Source organism: Peromyscus californicus, unplaced genomic scaffold (assembly GCF_007827085.1).
Source record: "Peromyscus californicus insignis strain IS unplaced genomic scaffold, ASM782708v3 Scaffold_17__1_contigs__length_78620276, whole genome shotgun sequence".
NCBI classification, from domain to species: domain Eukaryota; kingdom Metazoa; phylum Chordata; class Mammalia; order Rodentia; family Cricetidae; genus Peromyscus; species Peromyscus californicus.
Genome location: NW_026294469.1, coordinates 6,537,804 through 6,560,711, shown reverse-complemented (window position 1 = coordinate 6,560,711; position 22,908 = coordinate 6,537,804). Strand labels below are relative to the sequence as shown.

At 40.7% G+C, this 22,908-nt stretch overlaps 1 protein-coding gene across 2 annotated transcripts in view; it reads left to right on the top strand.

Annotated features, from left to right (window-relative positions):
- The window catches only part of Chst9 (carbohydrate sulfotransferase 9), a 270,562-nt gene that overhangs the window by 99,616 nt on the left and 148,038 nt on the right, over nt 1–22,908 (top strand). For both annotated transcript variants that reach the window (XM_052741597.1, XM_052741598.1), the window contains exon 3: nt 16,913–16,948. In XM_052741597.1, the coding sequence (XP_052597557.1) occupies nt 16,913–16,948 (36 nt within the window). The remainder of the gene's footprint in view (nt 1–16,912; nt 16,949–22,908) is intronic.

The following is a 22,908-nucleotide window of genomic DNA, read 5'->3' as shown; positions in this document are numbered from 1 at the left end:
TGTAGCTTAACACAGTGGAATTCAGCATGGCACAGATTGTATACACCTTAATGACGGAAGGAGTTATGATAATGTTTTCTGTCCATTTCCTAAAAAAGGAGTTTCTGGTTGGTCGAATCCTTCCTTAGGCCCCCTTGATAACTGTATGTGTATTTTAGCCAGTCCCTCCCTATCCGGAGCATGTGTGACTCTGCCATTTTCAGAACTACTAACTAAATCTTATCTCTTAAATACAAAAGCCAATGAGCAAATTAAAACTGACTTCACTTCATAATATGTAAAATCCACCTTTCCTTTGTTCCCACCCACTCCCAACCAGAGTATCCTAAGAGCCTTACAATGATAGCCAAAACGGTTTGTAGGCAGAAAAAAAAAATGTTCTTAACGAGCCGGGCGGTGGTGGCGCATGCCTTTAATCCCAGCACTAGGAAGGCAGAGGCAGGTGGATCTCTGTGAGTTCGAGGCCAGCCTGGCATACAAAGCAAGTTCTAGGATAGGCTCTAAAGCTACACAGAGAAACTTTGTCTTGAAAAAACAACCAAAATCAAAAACAAAAAAAATGTTCTTAATGAGCCATTTTCCATAAAGATGTCATTCGGGTAATCACCTAGGAGGAAGCAGATATTCACGGGATGTTTTTATTTTGGTATCAAACTTTTATAACATTGGTGTTTATACACACACACACACACACACACACACACACACACACACACACACACAGTGGTTATAAAAGATTTCCAAACTTGTGGGGGGGGGGTTTGATTTTTTAGAACTCAGAGAAAATAAGCCAGGCCCACTGCATTTCTCTGCCAGTAGATGGAAATGAGACTAAAGGGGGTCGGATGGGTGAGGTTCTTTAGTAGAAAAGTACCTTACACCCAACAATCTTACTTACTATGTGTGCACTTCAACTCCATTATGTGATATTATTCAGTTTTAAGGATGAACTATTATTTATGGAAGAGTTTTCTGCCACTTATCTATGGGAAGAAAAGCTCCAGGCAGCCAGTGTTCTGTCTGTCCCCTCCAGTTTATACATCAGAGCTCTTATTTGTATGCACCCACACTAAGCGTCTTGCCAGGGGACATATATCCCTGTGTTCCCCACTAAAGACGTGACAGGTGAAGCCCGAAATGCCTGAGACGACAAATAGCCCAGCATGTCTGGCCTCTTCCCCTCCTGCCCTGAGCCCCTATTTCAGCTTGTGTGGGCATCCCCGGGTGAAGCGCTATCATGGAGTGCCAGCCTCACTGCAGGCAGCAGAGCTAGGTGCAAGAATGCAGACAAGCCCCAGAGGGAAAGAGCAGCCTCTCCAGGGGCTCCAGCAGCCAACTGCTGTGCTCTGAACTGCTCTCAAAGGGTTTGTGATGCCATGTAGAATTCTGACAAATAATTACCAAGAAGGAAAGGGGAGGGGAGGAAAGGGGAGGAGAGACAGATCTACCCTGAGTCTTTCAGGCATCCATGGAGGTATCTTTCAGATCTATACATTTATTTTTAAAATCTTGATTTGGGACTTTCTTAAGCTGAACTTTGATGGTTTTGTTGAAAGCCCAAATAGTATTTTCAGCAAGCATACACACGCACACACACACACACACACACACACACACACACACACAAAGCTGCTGCTCTTAGTCACATGAACAGAATACCTATGTAAATCATGGTGGTGGCCACATGGGGACACAACAACATGAATCCCGTACCACTCCATGAAAATGCTAGCTGAGCTCACAACCTCCCTCATTTCCTTTCCCCACAATGCTACACAAATGTTTGTAAGTGTGTGATGGGAATTTCATAATACCTGTTCAGCCTTCCCAATCTACCTACTCTCACTCGCCTAAGCTCCCACCCACCTGGAAGGAGATGAGCCTGCCTGTTTACACTCACACCTGATTTTCTTAACAGAGAAGGCTTACCCATATCACAGTGCAATTCAAAGCAGTGGCCCAAGTATTTCCCCTTGACATGCTGGGCTCCAGGAGAGATCTCTTAGGCAACCTTGGCACTACAATTGGGTTGTACATGTTTAAGATTAGCCTCCCCTCTCTCCACCGCCCTCTAGTGGAGACAGACAGCAGTACCACGAAGTCTCCTGACTTCTAACCCTCTCACTCCAAGCAAGATTTAAATATCACTGATGCAACTAGATGATAAAAATCTCAATTATAAGAAGAAATAGGAAACGTGAATGTAAATAATGTTTTTCATGAAATCTATAAGAAACAGTGAATTGGGAGGTTTAAAATCAAACTGACAGATTGAGGCTATGCATGCAGCCAATTCAGATAATTCTTTGGAAAAAAATACATATTTTGCACAACAAAGGAAAAAGAATAGAATTGACCCATTTCCATAAAACTTCAGAAGACATTTTATTCAACAACAGTGGGTTGTCTGTATCCTATCGTATCTTCCTCAGGAAGAAATGCCCCTGCCCTGCTTATACCAGCAGAGGATTTTAAAAGAACTTTTCCAAATTAAAAATGTACCAATGACTCATTTATTTACATTTTTGTTTTAAAAGATATATTTCCTATTTTTATCATCCTAAGGCAAATATTCTCAATCTCCCCTCCCCTTGACTGTTTATGTCCTCCTCCCTCCCCTTGACTGTGTATGTCCCCTCCCCTTGACTGTTATGTCCCCCTTCCTCCCCTTGACTGTTTATATCCCCTCCCTCCCCTTGACTGTGTATGTCCCCTTCTCTTGACTGTTTATGTCCCCTCCCTCCCCTTGACTGTGTATGTCCCCTCCCCTTGACTGTTATGTCCCCCTTCCTCCCCTTGACTGTTTATGTCCCCTCCCTCCCCTTGACTGTTATGTCCCCCTTCCTCCCCTTGACTGTTTATGTCCCCTCCCCTTGACTGTGTATGTCCCCTCCCCTTGACTGTTTCTTGCTCTTTGAGATATGGCCTCTCTGGTATAGCTCAAGCTGGCCTCGAACTTGGTAGGGATCTGCCTGTCTCTGCTTCCTGAGTTCTGAGATTCCAGCATTGGCACATGGGCTGTACATACTCTGGGGATATCTTTTCGGGGACACACAGAAACAAGGCTCTGGTGGGTAAATGTTGGCGGCACAGATAAACAGGGGCTCTGGTCGGGTAAATTAGGGGAACAGGAAAAACATTTGCTGCCTGCAGCTTCCCATCCTAGATTTAAGGTAAGTCAATTTTGTACAGAAATTAAACCAATGTCACAAAGATATGGGAATCGTGTATGTTAAACATTGTGACTTTTAAAAATTCCTGCATTCAAAGCTAAGAAAATCTTGGACTAATTCATCTCTCTGAGTGTCCATTTCCTTGTCTATAAACAGTCAACCAAATGCTTCCCCCCCTTTTCTGAGGCCAATGCAAGAATTCAGCGATTTTCTGTGAGTATGCTGATCATTCCTGAGCATTTTTCTAGGGACTGCCTGCCCTGGGGTATGTGTTGTGACACACACGCCCTGACAACTTCTGGGACAAATGAAACAGTAGAGTCCTCCTTTCTCTTGGGATGTCCATCACCACCCACTCAGCATTGTGAAGGGCTGCTTGGGAGTGTTTGGAGACTGGGTCGGTACATACTTCTGATCCCATGCACCTCTGAACACCCTTTAGAACATAAGGGTACCACACCAGCAGGGTGAGTCTGACCCTGTCATCTGAAAATCTGATTCAGATTTTGGCCAGAAAATCCTGACATCCCAGTTTCACAGCGCAAAGTGTAGTTAAGCAGGTTGCATCTGGAAGAGAGCAGGAAGAGATCCTCCAAATTGGAACATGTGGCCCAGAGTTATCTTGCCTCCACAATTCCTGCAACTCTTAAATTATTTAACACAGAAATTATTACCTTGCAGTTGGCTTTTGGAGGATGCTAGCAGCAGTAAGAAACTAAAAGCTTTAACTTAAAAGGAAATGATTGAGTAAACCTTTGAAAGAAATTCTGGGGTAGATGGATGGACAGATGACCTCCTTATTCAGAGGGTGGTGACACCACCATCCAGTGGAGTCAATGTGGCGGAAGTTGGTTTTTGTTTGATGTCCCAGGCAACACACTCGGATGCCGGAAGTTTTGGTGATAAAGGGGGCATATAATTGCTCCACCTGTGTCATTTTCTTAGCAAGAACCATCTCTAAGTAAAGGTCTTCAGGAAAATTTACTTACCATGACACTGGCCAGAAATATCAAATGCCGCCTATATCAAGGAGAGGCAACCCAGGGGAACAGTCTGTGTGTGCTATGTTTATTATGTAAGAAGCAGGTTGGGGACCACCACAAAATCGGGTGAAATGACTGTGTGTGAGCACCCAACTGTGTCTGTCAAAGCAGGTAAACCTAGAAAGTCACTGCCCCTTCCACATCCCCCTGGTCTTCCAGTGTCCACCTGCAACCCACCTGCCATCGGACAGTACCCCCTGCTTTTCCGGTGCCCTGAACCTGTGCTGTGTCCTTGGAAAACCAAACACCAGAGAGAGGTTTTTACCAGGACAGAGAGAGAGCTCTTGCCTTAGGCATGTGGATCAAATATTTTCTCCTCCCTCCTGGTGTCTCTGTTCTTAGAGAATGGTGTACTTTGGCAACATTGGGAGTGCAATAAGGCCAGAGAGGTCGGATCCTTCCCAGCACCCTGACTGTGGTCACTACAGCGCTGCAGGCACAGAGCACAGCTCCATCTTCCACGTAATCGGCGCTGAACAGCGTTTGCTTTTCTGCTGTCTTCCGTTGTCAGAAACATCTACACATCAAACGTACTGGACAATTAGCAGCTTTTCTATAATTTCCAGTAGTCACCTCGGTTTGTAGAGGAGGGTTTTTTTTTTTTTTTAATAAGATTACAAACTGCACCACAGAGGCCGAGAGCCACGACTCAATAACCACCCACCTAATCTGGCTTTCCTTATTTTCTTTGTTCAGTCCATGAAATGTGAGCTTCCCTGAAAGGCTGAGGCCCAAGCTTTAGATCCGGTTTGATGTGAGGGAAAAATAAGTGTGATGAAGATTATTTTAAAATGAAAAACAAAATTCTGGGGCTGATGGGAATGAAAACTCAGTTGACATCTCCAAGAATAAAAGGAAGCTCACCTCTGGCCTCCGCCAGTTTTCACCACCAGCTAATAAAATGACCAGCGAGGGGAAGTGAGGAAGAGCAATCAAATGTCCTTGCTTCCTGAAAATGAAAAGCTGGGTAGGATAGCATGTCCGTTAGTCAAACAAATGATACACAAAAGGAGCAGATTCACACTTCAGAAGCGCAGCCTCTGACTTTGCGTAGATACCTCAACTAATGGTATGTCCCCCTGTTGTCTCATACATTAAATCAACCCTAACTAATAATAAAACTCTTAATTTAGTATCAAGTCCAATAATTCATCCCTTAAAAGTAAACTAACCCAGGGAAAATAAGTTTATTGCTTTAATTAGTTGCTGAAGTTTGCTCTTAGACCTTTGGAGTGCAGTGAATACCAACCCCAAATGGTAGTGTTTCCGAAGCCTAGGTGAATATTTGAATGCTGCTGACTCAGATGTAGACCTCAGTTGATGGTTTATAGGCTCTAAAGGGCTGAAGCCCTGGCAAACTCTATTATGATACTGTAAGTGTGTGTTTGCAAATGTATGTGTGTGTATGTATGTGAGTGTATGTATGCATGTGTATATATGTATGTGTATGCATAAACATGTGTTAGACAGAAGTCCATGTTAGGTGTCTTCTTCAGTCATTTCTCACCACAGTATTTTAGACACTGTGTCTGACTGAAGCTGGAACTTCATCCATTCAACTGGATTGATTGGCTAGCCAGCAACTGTCAGTGATCCTCCTGCCTCTGTTTCTTCTAACTCTGGTATTATGCATGTGAGCCACTGAATGCAGATTTTGCTGTGGGTACTGGTGACCCGATCTCACGTTCTCATGCTTGAGGGGTGAGCACATTACCAACTGAACCATCTCCACCGTCCCTGGAATACTTTTAAAGAATGAAAATATGTTAATCTACATAGATGGCACTTTCATTTCACTCCTAGTAATAACAAACTTTATTCTTTGCATAATTGAGATATGTTTAGATGCTAAAATGCTGGGCATATTTAAAGGCATAATTTAGCACACCACCTTAGACGGGGTAGGGACTTAAGTTCACTCTCTTCTGATAATTCAGTACCACACAGTCCCCTTCAAGGGTGTATCCACAATGGAGTGAGACCTAGTAGGACTTCCCTTTTTAAGGATTCTCCTTTCAATGGTGCCAGGGTACAGAGCAAGGCTTTCACACAGATCCTTAACAATACATCAAAAACCACCAGATATTCTCTTGATTTGAGCATTTAGTACCTGAGCTGCAATGGCTGGAATATCATGGCATTGGTCATGTACAGTGTAGAGAGCTCCCAATACATGGGAGCCATGCATAGCTAACTCGAGCCCCTTGACAGTATGATGGTCTCAACACAGCCCAGTTCCTTATACTATGTTCTCCTTCTCCCAGAGAAATCTTTCAAAGATTAAGAAAATAAAAACTACTTAATCTTTAAGGTCTCAGCCTACATATCAGCAAAGAGTAATTTCTGCCGAAGTTTATTGTTTAACAAGGTACCAGACCTGGATAGACTAAAGAGAAAAAGAGTTCATCTCTCCCCTTTATGTACAGCCATTTTTATTGAGGCAAAAGAAAAAAAAAGTATTACTGTAAATGATCTTTATTTTACAAAATAATTCATTCTTGTTCATTTTATATAAGGAACACTCCAAAGACATTTGGACTACTATGTTCATTAAAAATGATTATTCATGAGTCATTTAGTAGAAACATGTTTTTTGCAGACAGGGAGCGACAAGCACCATCTCCACCTTAGTCAGCAGCTGAAGTCTGAGTTATTAAAACTCATGTTCCCATTTTGCAGTGTTATTTAAGACCTGGCAGTCACTGGGTGTTTGCTTTTGCCAATCTGACTTCAACATCTAAAGGTCTTCCAAAAAGCCTTCTCTGCCAAGAAATGACTAGCGCAGAATGAGCTGCTGGATAACAAAAGGTTAGCGGGGGGATTTTCCTCAGCCAGGCCAGTGCTGGGGAATCTGAAAGGGACTGCGTCTTGTCACATTAATTATGTGCTTGTCAGATGGATCTAAGTGGGAAGAAATCCTACACTTGAGGATCTCCAAGCCAACCTGAAACGGTTGTTCCCCATACAGAATTCTGCTATTTCCTGGCAGAAGAGTCAGCCCAGGAAAAATCTTCCTGTATTTCCTTCTTTCCCCACACTCTGACGGATGGCAGACCCCAGGGCTGGGGAGTGCATATGGAGCGTGGACTCTGCCAGAGCAGATGGTCAGCCTCAGAGGCCCAGATCTATCTGTATTGATATGTTTCTGAAGAGCCAGTTTTTGTATCTCAGTACACACTGTCTGCAAATCTCAGCACCCCGTTTGCCCATAATGGCTCTCTTTGCCGAAGCATCCTAGCAACATACCAACTAAGCAAATAAGCAGACAGCAGAACAAGTGGAGTTGATCCAAAGCTGCAGGAGGAGGGCAGGAGGACCTGCCACCACACAAAGCCTCATGATCAGTGTCTGCTGAAGCCAGGGCCATCCTAACAGCAACATGAACCCAGCCATAAATACTAAAACAAAGCCCTTTTGTGCTATTCACTGAACAGCGGCCATGCAATTGCTAACATTACCTAAATACTTTTGGACCAACTGCATTTAAATTGGCCTAGTTAAGCCTCTCTGTCCCTACCCTTGCAATGTATTACTTAAAAGGTTTTCATATCCTTGTGAAAACAATTTGTTTTGAATTATTACCTATCTGAATGAAGAGAAAGTTGAATAACCATTCGCTTATGACATAAGGAGGGATCCAGTTCCTCTGAGCAGATCTCTCTTTGCCTCTGCAGCACAGCCTACTACCAACAGCTGCACAGCTATCATTCCCTCCAGATGAGACTTACCGTGGTGACTCACATGGATGAGCATGCTTATCTGGAGTATCTACTTCACAGCGTCGGGACACTTGAGTGACTCCAGCAGGGGGACTGCTCAGTTAGAGGCTAGCCTGCCCTACATTGTGAGTCTCAGGCCATCTTGGGCTACAAAGAGATACCCTGTCTGCAAAGTCAACAAAATGTCAAGTGAAAATAGACTCTGAGAAGGAAACTATCCATGGAGTGCAAATATACACAATATACAATATATGCTTGTATGAAAATGGTCATGTGTAAAATAGTACCATGCACAATGAACATATAGAATGAAAACTATTTTAAACTGACGAATTTAAAAAACAACAACAACAAAAAGAGCAGTTTGCTGAGAAAATTTAAAAAATAAATCCTGAATCTTAAAGTAGCTTATAACTGGGGCTTGGTTTTTTAATGTGTATTTCTTATTATTATATAAATGTGAGTGTAGACCACAATGCACACAAGGAAGTCAGAGAGCAACTTGGTAGAGATGGCTCTCTCTGTCCACCTTTATGTGGATTTTGGGGATGGGACTTAAGCCAGCAAAATTGCAGAGCAAGCAATCTTAGTTACTGAGACCTTTGTGGTTGGCTTCAAACTCTCAGTGCTCCCCCCTCAGCCTCCCAAGTACTGGGGTCAGTCCTCTCCCCTCAGGCTCCCACGTGCTGGGGTCAGTCCTCCCCACTCAGCCTCCCACGTGCTGGGGTTATTGGCATGCAGCACCATACCCAACATAACTCGGAAGAGTTAAAAGCATTTCAACAAACCAACTTGTATTTAGAAGGTAAGGCATGAAAAGAACAAGTAATTAACTAAAACAGAAAGCCTCTTTTCTCTGAGGAACATGAAAGAAGCAAGGCAGAGGCAATGAAGAAACCTTCAAAGACCAAACTATTTGTATAAGATGAAGCCATTGGCTTTGACTGTGATAAGAATCATCTGTTACTAGACAGTGCTTGACCTGGAATGCCTATGTAGAGGAACTCTTACAGATACATTGTTCTCCACTGCCCAGACACAGAGCTGAGAGCATTATATAGACTTTGCTATGTGATGGTCTTAGAACTTAACCCTTACAATGATCCTGTGAAGCAGGTACCCATATTACCCCTGTTTCTAGAAGGACCCATTCTAACCTTAGAGAAATGTATGTATGTATCCAACATCTAATGAAGAATATGTGGCAGAGCTACAGGGCCAAGCTCTTTACTGTTCTAAAGGATTGTCTTAGTCACCATAAGCAGTAAACTCAAGCAAGGGAGAAAAATCACGAGGTTCATATTTCAACCCCACCATCCACGAACATGAACCTTGTACATGTTACAAAAAGATTCAGAACCCATTTTTGACACTGGAAAAGGGACATAGCAATCTACCCAATGTGGGATTGGGAAGATTAAATTAAATATTTAAGTGTTAATATATCACCTACGTAACTCATTGCAGGTACTCAGTAGACACTAACCCACGTTCAGCACTCCAGAATCTAAAGGTATTTTGTGAGGTTGTACTTACTCTTGAAGCATCATGATTAGGAAATGTGACAGTAAAATAAGCAGCTAGTTATCCAACCAAAAGGAAGTTGTTAATACATTTGCAGAGATTTTTTAAGAAGGGGATGGGAGATTCATGTAGCAACTCTCAAAACTGATTTTATATGGCTTAAGAATATTTTAACCTTTGCTTCTTCAGACCATTCCACCCCAACTATATTTTGTCCCTCTCTTATTTGTGCGTGACTTTAGAGGTGTGGTGGCTTGGCCAAGTTAAAATCTTTAAGACTCAGGTTTGTTTTTATCCTGAGAACAGTCAATCAATACCTGTAAGTCTCATAATACTAAGGATAAAACTGACTAATCATATAACATGCTGAGAGCAATGATAGGCACATTGTCACTGACTCAAAACCTTAACTGTTATTTTTAGTGTGACTGTAACAAAAACCATTTACTGGGGTCCCTTTGAAATAGGAATGAAGCAAAGTTCAACCTGTTTGTTGATATTATGGAGGTTTTTGTTGTTGTTGTTGTTGTTTTGAGTGAACATCTCATATGTCCCAAGCTGTCCTTTCAAATTTTTCATGAAGCCAAGAATGAACTTGAACTTACAGTTTTCCAGCCTCAGTTCCCAAGTTCTAGGATTACAGATGTGAGCCACTATGCCCAGTGTGTGTATTGCTGAGGAGAAACCCAGAGCTTCATGTATTCTAGGCAAGAACTCTATCCACAGAACCACATCTCAAGACCTGGATGGTTTCCTTCAACTGAAAAATCAGAGTGAGAAAAAATGAATGATGAATAGATAGTACATAAATGTTGTCCTTATGCACACACTTATGTGTATAGCACACGAGAGAGAGAGAGAGAGAGAGAGAGAGAGAGAGAGAGAGAGAGAGAGAGAGAGAGAGAGGAATGAAAAGAAGCATAAGAAGACGTGCTGTGCTTTCTTCCCAGTGCTGCAGAATTCCTAGGAAGACGTGGTTAAGATGGAAGTCAGCTATACAAGTCCAAAGTTCACTTTCCTTCCTGTTCCCACTGCTGAGCCCTGCTCTCTCCTGTTCCCACTGCAGAGCCATGCTGTTTCCTGTAGGAAGAGACTAAGGAAATCTTGAGCTTGGAAAATTTTCATACACTGACACTCAACACAGAAATAATTTTGAAATTACCTTAAAATGTTGACAGAAGTGTTTTTTAACTCTGATTCCCCAAATGCATGTTCTGAGGATGAGTTTTCTTATGAATACGGCAATACAATGGTTAAGACAAGAGTGGTAACCAGAGTTTTCTCTCTGGTTCTGAGAATCAACCAGCACTTTAACCTAGTCACGCTGGCAGAGTCCAGGCATTTGAAGTAAGTGAATCTCAGACCCTCTTCCTCCCCAACCCCTGTGAGATAAATGGGATTAAAACCTCACTTGCTTCAACTTTTTCAGAACTTAGAAGTATATAAGGACAACAGATTCTACAAAATATTTTCATTTTTCCATTATAGTCTTAGTGAAACATAATTGCCATTCCAAGCTCACAGGAATTAGCATTTTATTATCTGGAGGTTATTACCGCCCCCCCAACCTTACACTCACACACACACACACCTTTTCTTAAATAAGCAGCATGAACACAGTAATTTTCCTTGTCACGAGTCTATGCCTTCCTCATAGTACATTTTGCCAAAGAAACATCGGACATAAATGAACATTCTCAGGTATCCTAGCAACAGGATGTGATTAATAATACCTCTCAGAGCAGGGCAGATAAAATGCCTTAGAGTAAACGCAAACTCGGAACTGGCTACTGAGAAATTGGTAGTGCAGTGAGGGAAGGTTGATAAGATTCCATGACAGACTTTATTATACACAGATGGAAGCAGGGAGGGGAGAGAACACACTTTAGAGGGTAGAATATATCTGAGCAGGAAATTACAGCATATATGGGCATGCTGTCCCCTATATACACACACCTGTAGGGAACATATGTGTGCTTGTGTGTACATATGTGCAATCCTCAAACATATATGCAAATAATTTCTTTTTCCTTAGGAATGATGAGAGTCACTGAGTTAGGACACTTGGTGTCCCTATTCATTATTGGTGACACACTCTGAAAGTGACGGTTATGTGCCTATGGCTCTAACAGATCAGAAGCAATCAACTGTGATTGAGAGACAACTATACCGAAGCCCTGAAACAGACACTCTAAATTGACGTGTATTTGATGTTTCTCTGTGGAACAAGACAAACACAAAAGCTTTGAAAGACATCAAGGATCACCGTACATAAATAGTCATAAGATTTCAAATTTTAGTGTTCAATTAAGTACACTTTCTCATATAAGAGAAAAGTTTTACCCTGCAAATTCAATTTTTATGAGCTGATGATCCATTTTTATTCCTCACAGGTGGAAAACTGCATCTCGGTTTACACAGAAATAAGATGCAGAGCGTAGTTTGCTGCTTTTAAACCAGAGTGTGATAAAATAAAGAATAACTAGGACAGAATGCCTGCTCATTATTCTGAAAGCCTCTCTGTTATTTTATCACCCACTTTTCTAATAGAATAGTTTCCTAGGTTGTCAGTTTTAATATAAATACCTGCTAAGAGCTATATTCTGATTGTACATTCACTAAATCTGAGCAGCACTAAAATCAGCTTCATGTTCTCTGGTGTTTCTGGATGGGTGGGGGTGTGACGAGGCTCTCCGGATGCCAGCACCATCCCAAGTGCTAGTGTTTAAGGCATAGTAGAAGGCATCAGGAGGCAGAGATAGGGTTCACTGTTTCTGAGCATCAGCCAAGCGCTGAGTTAGAGCTTGAGATGTAAATAAAGAGCCAGGGGAGCACAAGAGAAGGATCTCAGAAAACTGCCTGAGAGGAAAGGGCTTCACAGGACTGTTCTATGCACGAGGCTCTAAGGGTGAACAAGACTTTGAAAGCAGGAATTAAAAGGCAGGGCATTCCAGGAAGCAGAAACGGCATAGGATGGAAGCTTTTGAGGAAGGTGTAATTTCTTACAAAATGAGTATTGTGAGCGGTACTTGATGGATGGAGGCAAGAAGCAAGGGTAGAAAAACCATCCAGGGTCACACATTTCATGTTAAAAGACATGGAGGGATTTTCATCCTCAGCAGAGAGAGATAAGAACAGAAAAGCCAATGAAGTCAGTCAGGAACCTCTCAGGAAAAGAGGTCAAGCTCATGACCGCTGTGATGGCAGTGAGAGAGGAGGGTAGTGAAAGGCCTTATAGAGGAAGAGTCTAGAGGCTCAGGAAATGGAGGTGCTGGGGAGACTTAGGTTTGTGTTCAGATGCCTGAGTAAGACCCACCAGGACTCAATGGCTTTGGAGAATATGATAATCACCTGCTATGGACTTGGGATATACACTGGCTGGGATTTCCACTAGACTGGAAACCTAAGTAGACTTTGGGTCATGAGATGTAGGTTGCAGACTAATTTCTTGTTCTGAAAACAAAAGTTGGTAGAGCACAAGATAAGATCATCCACTCAGCACAAGATAAAGCGACCGAAAAGACAGTCCGTGTGCTGTCTCTGTGCAAGCATACAAGCCTAGTGTCCCTTGGTCAGTGTAATCCATCTTCCGTACTTTATCTTTGTAATTTGAAGTTTAGTGTGTATACAACTAAAATAGAAATCTAACTCTTGTTTCCTGTGATAGGTCTGCTAGTGGGAAAGAATCATTACGTAACATTTATGTGAGCACCTAAAAAGTTACAAAGCTCTTAGAACCCAGGAGCCAAGTTTGTTTAAAGTCTCAGTAAAAATTTCTACCATGCCTTCTAGGCTCCCTCCTGAAACATTGGTCCCAAGATCTCACAGGAATTTCATCTACTTATGTGGGCTCACCATATCTAATCATCTCATTTCTGTAGCACTCCAAAGAAGCAGATTCTGGTTCCCCACTTTAATAAAGAGCAAGCCAGGGAGGCTGCCTGTGGCCAGCCTCACCGCAGGCCCATTACATCACACGGTGAACTGACCGAGGCTTTCAGCATATTTGTAATGATTTCCCCACTCAAAACAATAATAAACTTTTACTATTTCACACAGTGTCTGCGGGGATCTTCTGAATGTCTGAATGGATGGCCCTGTGTATGGATTCTTTTTCTTTTGCTGTGAGGAAAATATCCTGACATAAAGCAGTTTGAAGGAGAAAATGTTTGTTTTGGCTAACTGTTCCAGAGAGAATGTGGTCCACTGTGGTGGAGAAGGTGTGGCAGAAAGAGCATGAGGCTAGCCAATCACATTTCGGAGGCGGGGAGAAAGAAAGTGGTGCCAGACATAAAGCTTCAAAGCCCCCATCCCTACCCCCACCCCTCCCACCGACAGTCTTTCCTCCAACAAAGCTCCATCCCCTAAATATTCAGTGGCCTTCCCAGACAGCACCTTCCACTGGAGTGTTCAAATACAGAAGCTCATAAGTGACATTCCTCATTCGAATGTAACACCATGGGTCCAGGACTCCCAGGAACTTGCATCTATGATAACAGCTAGAACGAGAGAAATCTAAGTTCCTGACTCTGGCTAATGACTAGGTTGTCTGAGCCTATGGGCTGCTGATGCTGCTGACATGAGCTTTTGACCCTCCTTGGATGTTGATAGATCTCTGTTCAATGCCGCATGGACCTTTCCATGGGGCTATGTGGTTATCCTCACACACATTATCTGACTTCCCCCAGAGGAAAAGTTTCAAGGGACAGAATGATGGGAACTGCAGGTTTTATGCCAAGCCTTGGAGGTCACACTCCACCATTTCTACAAAATCGTCTTTACACAAGTCTGTCTAATTCAGTGGTGAGAGAGATTTCAAAGGAACTTGAGTGCTGGGAGGAGGGAAGATATGGACCACTGAGGATACCATGATTGCCTTAAACACATTCACTTTCAACTTGGGATTTACTAAAATTCATTCTAATAGAAGTTAAAGACCCTCCAAAGCCTTACTATTTTACAAATACTGTTAAGCCAAGCTTTGCATAAAAATTTTAAAGAAGTTCATGAAAACATTTGAGGCATCTAGCAGTCCTAAGTCTATAACCAACTGGTAAAGGATGGCTCATCCTGTAGAAAACTTACAAAAGGGAACATACACCCCACTTGGTAACAAATGAGGCCTTTAAATGGACTGCTCATGCTATTTATCTATTTGAATTATTGAAACAAATTGCAACCAACAAATCTTCTGGAAATAGCCCAGATGAAAATGATTAATCAAGGTGTCAATTAAAGAGATTCTCCAATTCAGGCAACTATGGGAGGGAAAACTACACATTTCCCATCTTGTATTGTAGCATTTTTTTAAAGATAGTAAGGCCTTGAAGAAGCAGTTGAATAAACTTTACACATAGCTTGGGTGTATTATATAACTCCTTGATAATGTTCCGCCATGAAATACTGCTAGGCGACAAGAAGGTGACAGCTGGAGGGATGGCTCTCATTTGCTCAAGCGAAGACGGTGCTTTCGCCTCCTTCTGGTGTCCGTTCATACCATTATCCTGGGGCAAAGCTCCCGACCTAGAAGCTTGTGAAAGTGCCCCATAGATTATCATTAGCATCACCGGTGCCAGCTAGAGCTAGTGTCCCATCAAACCCATGTATGTGCTGCAGAGATTCATGAGGAAGAAGCTGCGCCCTCAGCCCCGTCTCCCCCACTGCTCCCTCCTCTTCTTGCCTCTCGCTAATGACACCGCTGCCTCCCACACAGACACCCTGTGATTGTGAGTGAACTTGACCACTTTGGATGCTGTTGGAACCCCAAACTTCATTGTTTGTTCTCAACTCAGCTCTCCCTTATCTTCCAAGGATCTCTGCTGCTTCTGCTTTCTCTTGGTCCACACACAACAGAGAAGTGGTGTTATGCGTTCTTAGTTATTGACTTCAGCCTACTCGTCTTAGTATTCCATTCAACCCTAAACTTCAGCCATCTGCAGAAGATGGACATGCCCTGCATGTATGATCTCAACCTTTGATCTCCGCCAACCCTCCCATTCCCATAACACTTCAAACTCAGTAAATCCACACAAACTCCTACCCTATCACTCCTGCAAGAGCATTGCCATATGCCTCCATGTCATCTGCATAACCTCGACCTTGCCACCTGCTTTGCAACTCACCTTTTGTAAGTCCTTGGGCTCTGTTTTGAAACCCCATCTCCTCTGGCAGCCACTGCTGCCCATTCTCACTAACACAGTTAACTCTTATTGCCTACTGGTTAAATCTCATATACTGATATTAGAGGACATGTCCCCAAAGCAAGCTCGAAACATTTCCCCTAGATGAATTGCATGTGTACATCCCTGTCTCAACTGTCCCAAATCCTGTGTACATCTAAATACCAAATCAAGCATCACTATCTCCAGAGTTTCACAGGCATTCTCTCCTTTCTTAGTACAATTATTTGATTCTCTTCTATCATTCAACATCCTACACCTCTTGGTGTATATTTCATCTCATGTTAAATAGCCTGTCCTATCTTTCAAGTATGCTGTTAGAGTTCATGGTTGGTCTTATTTGCTTCAACTTTCCCTCCATAGAGCTTTATATAGGAATGATTACCTATAGTAGTTTTTCTGTATTTCACCTGGCCCATGGTTGGGACAAATCTCTCACCCACAGTCCCACAGCCTTTTATAAAATAATCATTCAGAAGCTTATATTAATTATAACTGCTTGACCATTATCTCAGGCCTACCACTGACTTTTAAACTCAGCCCATTTCTGTTAATCTGTATGTCGCCATGTGTTCCATGGCTTTACCTGTGTGCCATTACATGCTGCTCCTTGGATGGAGGGCTGGCATCTCCTCACTCATCCTTCCTTTTCCCAGAATTCTCCTTGTCTGCTTTATCCCTCCTATACTTCCTTCCTGGCTACTGGCCAATCAGTGTTTTATTAAACCAGTGTACAAAAGCATTACACAGCAATTGCCTTTTAGGTTTATTGTTGGGAAAAATATTTTATCAATAGTCTTATTCAATGCTAGACCCTACATGCTACAATATCCACCTGTCAGGCAAGATATAACCACTGGTACAATAGTGGCATTGCTGTTATAGGATAGCCATGCATGGTTAGATTTCAGGACTGGTATATAGGAAGGAATTTATGCTTGGTACCCTAAACCTGATCAAAATCCCACGGCTAAGATGTCATGGGCCCTAGGTGGAACCTACTACTGAATGGTCGTGTTATCAAAGTGCCTTCTTACTAACAGAAATTTTAAAGCCCAACAGAGTATTTCTTACATTCTTATAGTTTCATTTTTATGAGGTGACTTGAAAGCAATTTTTATCCTTGTCAACTATGAGCACTCATTACTAAAATAATGCAGGACACAGCTCAGAGATCGTGGTTCTGAGCTGACATTACCACTAGCTGAGTGTTCATCCTAATTATATTATTAAATTCTCATAGCCCTCCACTGTAACTTCTCTTCTCATTTTAGGGAGAACCGAGAAGAAAAGAGAAAAAGGAACATCAGGTAAGATTTCACTTAATTAGCACCAGCTTCATTTTCTGCTTTGATTTCAAACTTTTAAAATGTGGCTGTAACTTAGTACTCATTTTCACACACACAAAAATTTAATCATTTATGATCCTTGACTTGATCAATATTAAATTAATTTAAAATAAGTTAATATGCTTAGATTTTATTTTAACTTCCACATCAATCAATTATATCCTGGTCATTATGTCTTTCCATTCAAAATAAAATGAGATGGAATAGCTGATTTTTTTCATGATTACCTATCAAAAAGCAAGTCTTAAAACTAGCAATTTAAAAGTATGGACATTGTCATACTTTTTTCATACATTGTCAGCTTATTTTCTCAAGTATCAATGAATCTCAGGTATTTTTCTTAAAACCATTTGTGTAAGTGATGTTTTTCAAGATTGCATTAACTATTTAACCAAGAAGAAGAACCTTTGTATTTGGGAGGAATTGTTAATGTGTTTTCAGTGATTACAGAGTATGAACTCTTCATGTCCCTAGAGATGGTTGTTGAGTCAATACAACTGCAAACATTATGAAGTCAATATTTGCTAACTAATACAAAATAAGCTTTTATAGTTCTGTATTTTTCTATACTTGGTTTTGGTTTAAAATCATGGAGAAAGATAAATTTCATTCACTAAGTAAGCATTCATGTTAAGACATCGGAGCCCATGAAAACCAGAACTGCCAACAATCATGGAGGATGTTGATTTCACTTATATACCTGTATCTGTCCCTTCACAAATTTCAATAGCTGTTATTTCTTATTCCTACAGTAGTTGAGAGCTGCCAGTGTAAAGATATATCTTCTTTTCACTGTGTGCATGTGTGTGTGTATGTGTGTTGGCAGATGTGATATGATACGCTTTTCAATAGTCAATAGAAGACATAGTCTACAACCTCATCTGAAAGTGAATGAACTACACAGCTCTTCATCTCTTCTTCTCCTTCCTAATGTTAGCATCCATCTAGGACAAGTGGGTAAACAACTTTCTCTCCCAACTTCCCTTTTAAAACTATTTGCATTTGCTTCTTCGGTTTCTTGCAGTCAAATAACAAACACAAAGCATATATATGTATATGTGTATACACACACACACACACACACACACACACACACACACACAAACACACACACATGCACACGAATTCAAGGGCATGCCTGGTCTCGAAAAGCAGTGATCACCTCTGTTCTGGCCCTTGAGGGAAGGTTGTGTGTGCTGTTTCTAATGTAGTATGGAAGCCATGCTGTAGGTACAGGCTTCTTCATGAAAGAAACTGCACAAACCAAAGTATTGATACAGATGCCTCCTTAAGTTCCTTCTCTAATCACAGATTTAAAGTTCCATGTGATTAGGTAACACACAAACTTAAAAACAGGGTCTGGATAGAACCCAGGCTTCAGTGTGTCCTTTCTGTTACCACCATCTTGACCATTTCTCACAAAGTGAAGAGTTATCCAATTGATGCAGTGTTCAGCTTCTTAGGAAAATTTTCTCCATAAGTAGAAATCATTTTTCAGGTAGACACACATATGTGAGGGAACAACAATCAGCAGGATTCTGAGGAAATCCCTCTTACTAGTAGAGGCAACTGGCCTCATATGATCATAGTATGGCAACCTGTCTGCTATCCAGGATAAAATGAAATCAAGAATAACTAATGGATAGAACCAGTGAGAAATTGGGAATATATTGTCATTTTAAATATATATCATTCTCCTTGACAAATGTCTATTTTTAGGATGAGTTTCAGTTTATATGGAGACAGTTTTGAAGTAGATTATAAGCACAGAGTTTGATCTGAAGAGAGATACTCAGGACACACCTAAGTGTCTAATCTAGTGCTAGCTCTGTCTTCTGATCCTTAGGCAAGTTTGTTAGGGTACACAAAATATCACATTTCCCCTTTTTTGTCTAAAATAATAAAAGAAGGTTATAACTAATATTAGAAAAATTATATACATTAAGTACAATAAGTATACACAATGTATACAGTCAAGAATTACATTAACAATGTCCAGTCCATTAACATTTGACAAATTCAGAGAAAGTACTTCACTATTTGTCCTAGTTTGGTGAGTCCAAAATGTACCTAATTCACTTTCTATCCTAACTTGTATTATCAGCCAAAAATATATTTTGATATCTTTCAATCTTATACACTTTACAGTTCTTCAGTGAGTTTCTTTTCTGAATTTGTTAACAAGGAAAACTATAACTATCTAGTCTTCAACTCCCTCAGAGACCCAAGAAGGAAATAACATTAACTGAGTAAGCAGGAAGTGCAAACAAGTGACTTCTAAAAAATGTGAGAAATGACAGAAACAACTGACTGCCTGGACAGTCACGGAGGTTTCTCTGCAACATTGGGGCATCCATCTTTGGCCTACAGGCCTAGTCTATCAGACAGACGCATCTGTGAGGCAGGATTTTTTAAGGGGCATTCCTACCTTGTCTTGACAAGGATTGGCAGTCTTTTGTTTTGTCTGGTTGTCCATTTTGGACAGCATACAGTCAGCCGTCGAGGCAAGGGCATTTTTTTGCCCAGTGGCTAACCTGCTACAAAGAAAGTAAACTCCATGTGGAGTTTCTTGATGCCCATCATCTTCTCTGAATTATATTGGTGCTGCCAGGAGCAGACATGCCTCATTGTCATAAGAAAAGAATCTATGTTACTAAAATATCTTAAATGCCATATTCTGTAGATCTCTGAAGTGTTTGAAGATGACCTTTATGTCTAAAATATATTTCTGTTTGACCTTGAAAACATACCTAATATGACTATAAGTTTGGTTGTAATAGGTGACTAAATACTAACTTGTATTTCTTTATATCCTATATAAAAACTTTCAAAGACTAGCAATTTGCATTGCATTGTTAAATGATCTGTATAGGTACAATACCTTGAACAAGATTAGAAATATATGTACAGTATTTTCTAACAAAATCAATCTCAAATTTGTATCAATATACATAATTTGTATACAATATACAAAAATCCAATCCAAAGTAAAATATTTAAAACTAGGAGTTGCTTTCTAAAAGTAGATTCAATGATCTACCTTTTTATCTTATATCTATATCCTCCCCTTTTTTCTTTTCAGAGTAGATTCAATAATCTATCCTTATCCATTGTTTCTATATCTTTTTTGAGAGTAGATACAATAATCTACATTTTATCTTATCGTATCTAGATCTTCTTCTTTTCTTTTTTCTTTTTTTTTAAACAAGAATCCTGAATCCAACTTCCTTTGTTTAGCTTTTTTCCTGACCATTAACAATTAACAACTTGTAATCAACCATCCTAAACAATGACAATTATCCATAACCTATTGAACGACCAAAAACCACATATCCTGACTCTTGGGAATGTGGGCTTCATGTTCTTAAAATTACTTTCTGCTTATTGGGGGCAAAGACATCTCTAGGGGATCCTGAAAAGAAAAATTTTGGTTTAATTTTCAAGTCCTGGGAGAGGTAGCTGTATCATTTGCTGTCCAGTCTCTGCATAATGAGAAAGTACAGGGCTTGTCTCAAATCCTTGCTCGAGTAGTCTGTGAGGCTGGATTACCTCAGCTAGCCATCTCAAAATTGTCCTGAGCAGTTTGTAGTCCAAAGCCAATCTTTGGGTGGTGTTTGTCAGCTTAGTGGTATTATCATTGTACTGACGGAATTGTCATTGTGGGGTCCCATCATCTTTTTGGAGACTTCAAAGTTTGAATTGGGTCAGATTATTTCTTTTCTTGGTAATTTTTTCCAGGTAGTTCTCCCTTCTTCTGTGAATGTTTATTTGTTCAAAAATCTTTAAATTCCTCAAGATGGTTGTTTTTATTTTCCTGAAAAGACAAAAACAAAACCCTTCCCTAAACCTAACTTTAGAGAGATCCCCAATCTAATCTTTATCAAATTTGAGTTATGGTTTCTCCTGATTTTATGTTCTCTCTTCTATTTTTGTTCTATCACCCTGAGCTTTATGGTTTTTTACAATAGGCAGTACATTCTTTAATTGCTGTGGGAAGGGGTTTCTTCTATGATGGCAGGAAAGGACTGAACCAAATTTGTCATGGGGGCCTGCAAGAGTTCCTTTGGGGAGTTTCTTGATGGTAAAGGCAAAGGATTACCTTGTCTGTCCCTTGTTGATCTACATTCCTTAGTCCAATGTTTGCCTTTGCCCATTGTCTACATAATCCAGAAGGGAGTGGTGTTCTGTTGCCATTGTTCCTTGAAAAAACATTGTTTCTAAGAACACCCTGTTTACAGTCCCTTTTTAGGTGACTTGTTAACCACATTTGAAACATTTAACATTACTATTTTTCTTCAAACCTCTGGAAATCACCTCTCCTATCTGAGCATCATTATGGTCATGAAATTCAATATTCATTGTAATCCAGATTCATTCCTCCAAGGGTGCTGATCTTGCTTTTAACAGCCTAATTATCCTTTTGTATTGTGCATTAGCATTTTCAAAAGCCAGAGATTGAATTATTATCTGTCTAGCTTCTAAATTTGGTATCATTCTATTTACTGCTGAAGACAGCCTTTGTAGGAAATCATTGAAGGTTTCTTTGGGGCCCTGTATAACTTTTGTAAATGACTCAATTTTCTTTCCTACTTCTTCAGTTCTGTCCCAAGCATTCAAGGCTGCCATTCGGCATAAAGCTATGGTGTGGTCATCATATAGAGATTGCCTTTCCACATTAGCATGATCTCCCTCTCCAAGAAGTTGATCTTGGAAGATTTCCATACCTCTAGCCCTACTTCATTGTTCAATGGTCTTAGCTTCATGTTTCCACCAGGTCCTCCATTGTAATTGGGGACCAACTTCTAAGATAGCTGTAACCAAATCTCTCCAGACTTGAGGGATACTTCTATTACAAGTTGACCTTTAGTTAAACATCTGCTTCACAAACAGGGAATGCATACCATATGACACTACAGCTTCTTTGAATCTCCTCAAATCTAACATTTGCATAGGAGTCCATTCAGCTCTTATACCGCCTTGAGCATTTGGCAGTTCCTATAAGGTTACTGGATAAATTAAGGTTGGCTCTTTGAAAGCCTTAAGCTGTTTGTCTATAACTCTATGATGCAATGCTGAAAATGGTTCACCTTTCAATTCCTCTGTCTGGATCTCTATGATCTGTTTTAACAAGTTTTTCTAAAATTTTTAACTTGGCACTCATATTAACCAACTTTTTTAATGATAAAACAAAAATGATCAAACAAATAATATTTATAATTGACATTATATAAATCCCATCTATATTAATTATCCTCTCATTTAATTGTTCCATTTTTAGACTGTCTAATGTATTATCAAACAAAGACCAAACTCCTTCCATTGTAAAAAATGTTTCCAATTTTTTAATGTGGGAAAAAACTTTCTTTTAACTAATTCTCCCTTTAAGAAATCCCAATTGTCTCACCAAATCTGCTGACAATGACAATTCAGAAGTGAGGCTGACTGCTTCTCTATAGAACAGTAGAAGCCCGAGTGGGTTTCAAGGCAGCTACATAGTGTGGTAGCAGCCCAAGATGGAGATCCAGGGAGAGCCTACAACCCACCAGGAGAGAAGTAGCCAAAGAGCCAGCCATCTGTACCAGGGAACATGATAAAGCAGCTAAACCCTTTGGCTTTTAGAGCCCAAAAAACTAATGGAGTTTGCTGCAGAGAGACTGCAGCAAAAACTTAGGCAGGGGTTAGGGACTCCAGCCCACATGGGATGGAGATTCCAGCTGTGTGCAGCTAGGGCCTGAGCCAGGGCCTGCAAGACTGCAGGCAAGCTGCTTTTTCATGAATTCATGCCCAACTAATTGGACACCAGATGTTGTTTGAATCTAGATGGTCTTTTAATAAAAACCCAGAGCCAGATATCAGGGTGAAAGCTGAAATATCAGAGAAGCAGAACAGCCAGCCACTAGTTCTTACCTTTACAAAATCCT